This window comes from Sinocyclocheilus grahami, unplaced genomic scaffold (assembly GCF_001515645.1).
Source record: "Sinocyclocheilus grahami isolate Dianchi unplaced genomic scaffold, SAMN03320097.WGS_v1.1 scaffold121.1, whole genome shotgun sequence".
NCBI classification, from domain to species: Eukaryota; Metazoa; Chordata; class Actinopteri; order Cypriniformes; family Cyprinidae; genus Sinocyclocheilus; species Sinocyclocheilus grahami.
In genome coordinates this window covers 1924144-1929381 of record NW_015505300.1, presented here as the reverse complement: position 1 = coordinate 1929381, position 5238 = coordinate 1924144, and the positions used below count along the sequence as shown (strand labels likewise).

At 38.1% G+C, this 5238-nt stretch overlaps 1 protein-coding gene across 1 annotated transcript; it reads right to left on the bottom strand.

Annotated features, from left to right (window-relative positions):
• Positions 1–1927: 1927 nt before the first annotated feature.
• On the bottom strand, positions 1928–5161 carry LOC107589869 (prostaglandin G/H synthase 2-like). The gene is made up of 9 exons (XM_016278442.1): positions 5020–5161; positions 4807–4923; positions 4574–4717; positions 4175–4479; positions 3994–4077; positions 3365–3611; positions 2994–3280; positions 2543–2690; positions 1928–2400 (listed from the first exon to the last, which is right to left on the bottom strand). The coding sequence occupies exons 1-9, from the start codon at positions 5078–5080 to the stop codon at positions 1988–1990; spliced, it is 1806 nt and encodes a 601-aa protein (XP_016133928.1). The 5' UTR covers positions 5081–5161; the 3' UTR covers positions 1928–1987.
• Between the last annotated feature and the right edge of the window lie 77 nt (positions 5162–5238).

Genomic DNA, 5238 nt, shown 5'->3' with positions numbered 1-5238 from the left:
CAATCCAAAGAATTAATTCATAAATACATAATACATATGTATTATCGTACGCGTAATCAGAGGCGGACAGTAACTAAATACATTTACTTGAGTATTGTACTTAAGTAAATTTTTGAGTATTATTTTTTCTGGGAACTTATGACTTTAACTTCACTACATTTGAAAGACAAATATTGTACTTTTCACTCCACTACATTTCAAGGTCCTTGAATGTAGAAAGTCATTACTATGTAGCAGCTTTGAAAGTCAGTGGTTGATTTTTTTCTTCTCTAAAACGTGACTTTCTTTTTTTCAGACAGTTTATCAGTAGTGACTCTTGTAGGGCTACATGAAGAGATTTCCCAGCATTTTTTGAACACTGACCAGTTGCAAATGTGATATTTATTTACAACAATTCAATAATAAGAAGTTAATATTGTGGTATACATTAGACCAGGGATCCTCAAATCTGGCCCACGAGATCCACTTTCCTGCAGAGTTTAGCTCTAACCCTAATCAAACACACCTGAGCATGCTAATCAATGTCTTCAGGATCATTAGAAAATCACAGGTAGCTACACAAAAGGTGTTGGACTTGAAGCAGCACAGCATGACCATTCTGTGTGTGACATCAAAGTACAGCTAGAGCGATTAGACAGCATTTAAAATGTTTGTTTTGATGTCAAATACGTCTTGCTGTTTTGCTTTTTTTTTGTTAAAGCAGTGTTACTGTTGTAAAGTTATACGTCTACAGTTGTGTTGCTGGGTTTTAAAGCAGGCTTGAATTTTATTTCTTTTTTCCTTATCACTCTGTATTTACAGGATTTCACTGTCCACTCTGTTCAAATGTGGATGAATGGTTACACATAGATGTGTGCACACACTGTCAGAGCTGTGTGAGATCACTACCATCCTGCTTTTGTGGGGGTGGGTAGGGGTGTTAAATAATGTTTTTTGTTTAGTTTTTTTCCCCCATAGGTTTTTAACATTCTTAAAGCTATTTATTCCAAAGATACTACAAGCTAGTCAGTGTATTCAGCAGGTGTAATGTATTGTAAGTTGCTTCAGAAGTATTGTAAGTATTACAAACAACAATAATAAAACAGTGCATTGACATAAAAAAGGAAATTTACTTTTGGTACTTAAGTACTTTTAAAAGCAAGTACTTCTGCACTTTTACACTGTCTTTACAACTTTTACTTGTAATGGAGTAATATTTGACCAGCAGTATCTGTACTTTCACTCAAGTAATGGAGTTGAGTACTTTGTCCGCCTCTGCACATAATACATTTTGTTGTCCAGTTTTTGAGATTGGACAAAATTTGTAGGACATTTTTAAATACATTGCTGCTCAGTTTGGGGTCGGAAAGATTTTTAAAATGAGTTTGAAGTCTGTAATGCTCACCAAAGCTGTGTTTATTTGATCAAAATACCATAGAAAAAACTAATACTGTAGTATATTTTTATTATTTAAAACAACTGTTTGCTATTTATTTTTAAAATGTAATTTAGTTCTATGATGGCAAAGCTGAATTTTTTAGCAGCCATCTGAAAATTCACATATATTTGAAGTAGAAATCCTTTGTGAAAATAATAAATGTCACTTTTGATCAATTTAATGCATTTTTGCTTTAAAAAAAGTATTAATTTATTTTTGGAAATAACTTTTGAGTTTTTCATTATTCATTTTTATTATTATTCATTTTTTCAGCTAAATGCTTGAGCATTAAGTTGTGAGTAATTGTAATTGTTTGAATAAGAATAACTGACAATGACATGACACAAAATATATATTAACAAACGATCAAAATGTTTTTATTCAAGAAATGTGCATTATTAGCAACAGTTGCACCTGAAATCTGGATGTCCAGTGCATGTTGCAAGTCAATGACAATACAAAAAACATCAATAAATACATATTGAAATAAATTCTTTAAATAAATAAATAAACAAATAAATAATCTGACATCAAGTATCATAGTGAAAGCAACAAGGCCTTTAAAATGTTTTAGAGTTCTGAACTTCGCTCGTTCAAGACAACCGTCGGATTAATATTATTTTGTGTGGAGTGCACTGAGCTTGAATTCACGTTTTCTGAACTCTGAGATTTCACATCAGGCACCTGAAACGACACCATCGGACAGGGTCCGTTGATATTCAAGCACACCAGCTTCTTCAGTGAGGCTGAGTTAACAATATCAAATCCCACTTTCCCACCAAATGTGCTCGGCATCCAGTATTCAGGAGAACAAATAGCATTTCCCATGAGACCTTTGAGAGAGTAGGGGGCTCCCATCTCTACTATAGTCTCCCCAAACACAGCGTTGGGTCTGGGTTTCTCCACAAGAAGGCCAGGATACAGCTCAACCGCGTCTATGTGACCGTACAGCTGCTTCATTTCGGCTGCCAGCTCCTTGTCTCCTGTTTTATGACCTCTTATTTTATACAATTAAATAAGAGGTCACATGCTGTATTTGTGAAAATGTTCTGAATCTATGCTAACATAGTAGGGGTTTTTTCTTCGATTTTGAATTGCCTAGATGATATTCACTGTTTATCTTACCTGTCATCTCCTCAAAAGACGAGTAGGGCTTCATGTTGAAGCGTTTCCTGTAGGCATTGAAAGACTGGTACCGCATCTGTCTGGAATGCTCCAGAACGCTTACAGCCACTCCTTGAACTGCAGCAGGCAGGTTACGTCCACCAGCAACCTGTTCACACAAAAATTATAGACATTAGCAAAGTTCACCTACAAATTAACATTCGTCTTCATTTACTCACCCTCATGTTGTTCCAAAACTGTATGACTGTGGAACACATATTTTGAAGAACTATGTTTGTCCAAAGAATAAAAGTCAGTAGGGTCTAAAATAACACTGGACCCCAGTAACTTTCATTTTATGGACAAAAAAACCACAAAATATCTTCTTGTATGTTCCACAGAAGAAAGAAAGTCATATGGAACACGATATGAGGCTTCTCTGAGAAGCTTTCTATCTGTAAGTGAAACTCACCCTTCCAGACCTCTGTTTAGTGAAGGATTCCACCATGTTGCGGATGCCGTGTTCGGTTAAAATAGAGTTGTTAAACACAAACTGGTGGTGGCCGTAGACCTGGTCCTGGATCTGAAAGTTGTCAGGCATCAGAGGGTGCCAGTGATACAGAGTGTTGAATTCGGATGCGATGCGGTTCTGGTACTGAAAGCGCTCATTGAAGAGAAGCTCTGGGTCAAACTTGAGCTTGAAGTGGTAGCCACTCAAGTGCTGAACATAGTCCTCGATCACGATTTTGATGGTCTCACCTAGAAGCAAAAAGCTGGAATATTTAACCCCTCCACAATGTTTTGAAGATTAGGAATGTTTTAGATGATGCGACCAAGACTCACCAATCAGGATGAGACGAGTGGTTTGGAAGATCCTCTCGTCGTCCCAGTCGGGATGCTCTTGCTTCATGATATCACAGACACGGTTGTGCTCACGAAGCCAAATGGTAGCATACATCATCAAACCTGGAACCAGACCGAAGACCTCATGGCCCACAGCGAATCTCTGTTCTTCTGGGATATGAGGAGGATAGTGCATCTCCACCTGGACATCCTTCACCAACGGAGGATACACCTCACCATCCACAACCTAAGAGTCAAATACATTTTTCATTTAGGTTTTCACATTAAACCAACAAGCAATACTTGTGTCCATTTAAAAATGATAGTTCACCCAAAAACAAAAATTCGGCCATCAATTACCCTCATGTCATTCTAAACCTGTACTTTCTTTCTTCAACATATTTTGAAGAATGAAAGTCAGTGGGGTCCAATGTTGTTTTGGTCCCTACTGACTATCATTGTATGGACAAAAATGGTTCTTCAGAATGTCCTCTTTTGTGCTTCATAAAAGAATGAAATCATACACATTTGAAACAACATGAGGGTGAGTGAATGATGACAGAGTTGTCATTTTGGGTTGAAATATCCCTTTAAGTGCCATTTTGATGTCTATTTGAATGTCCACAAACCTGATACTTCAGCTTTCCATCTTTAAATAGGCGAAGTTTGTGTTGTCTCTCCAGTGTCTCTCCATAAATATGCCCCAAATCCACCTAAAACGTTAGAGAACTTTTAGAAATTGTATTGCTTATATACTTTGGATGGGATGTAAAATTTTCCCAAATAACATGGTTAGTTAATGCCACTTACCCCATGGCCCAGGGCTTTGGTGAAAGCTGGTCCTTTTTTAAAGTCTGACTTGAAGAACTGGTGAGAGAAATGCTGGGCGAAGAAAGCAAACATGAGACTGGTCCTCTGTGGATCAGGGATGAACCTTTTCCTCACCAGCACCTTCTCCACCACCTGCTTTGCATTTGGGAGATTGGGCGTAGGGCAGTTCTGGGGCAATGGGGCGAGGGTGCGGGTGTAATAGGACAAGTTAGAATACGCTTCCCAGCTTTTGTAGTTATAATCTGCATTGTACGTCGGTGGACTGTTGACCAAATGGGACCTTGCTGTAAAACAAGAAAGAGGAATAGTTTTATTTTACGTATTTATTTAGTCAAATTTTTCTATGAATCTACTCCAAAACGACTTCATTTAACTTACATATCAGGACATATCTCATTATGGCATCTCTCAGGAAAGAGATGTTGTTGATGATGTCCCAGATCCATTTATAATGCGTTAAAATATGATGCACTATGCTTGGCCTTGGTTTCAGAGTTGATTTGACAAATGTGAGAAGCTCGGCTGTGAAGCAAGAAAAAACTGTGTTAAGTGCACACATTTACACATGTAAAATTTTCCTCTATGTAAAAACAATCCATGGCCAGACTTACGGGTATTGCAGTTTTCACCATAATATCCTGTCCTGGTACAGTCACATTCATAAGCATCAGCACCCTTAGATAAACACACACCCTGGTTTTGGCAAGGCTGTGCACAGCATGGGTCGTCTGCAGGAAACGCATGATTAGACTGCATTTTGGTAAAACAATCAAACTCTGAAAGAAGCACGTAAGTCTAACATTGCTAAAGCTGAGTTAACTTACATCCTTCACCGGGAAAGATCCAAAAGCTTGAAAGTAAGACCAGGCAAATCAGTCTATTCATTCCAGAAGTTGTATCTAGAATGTCTTACTCAGAAGCAGGAGCGCGTAATCTGGTAGAGCGAGTGGAATGTGAGCGCCTGGATGCGCTCCTGTGCCTTTTAAATGCTTGAGAATGAGATATGCTTGCGCAATTTCCAAGATGAAGGGGGGGGGGGGGGG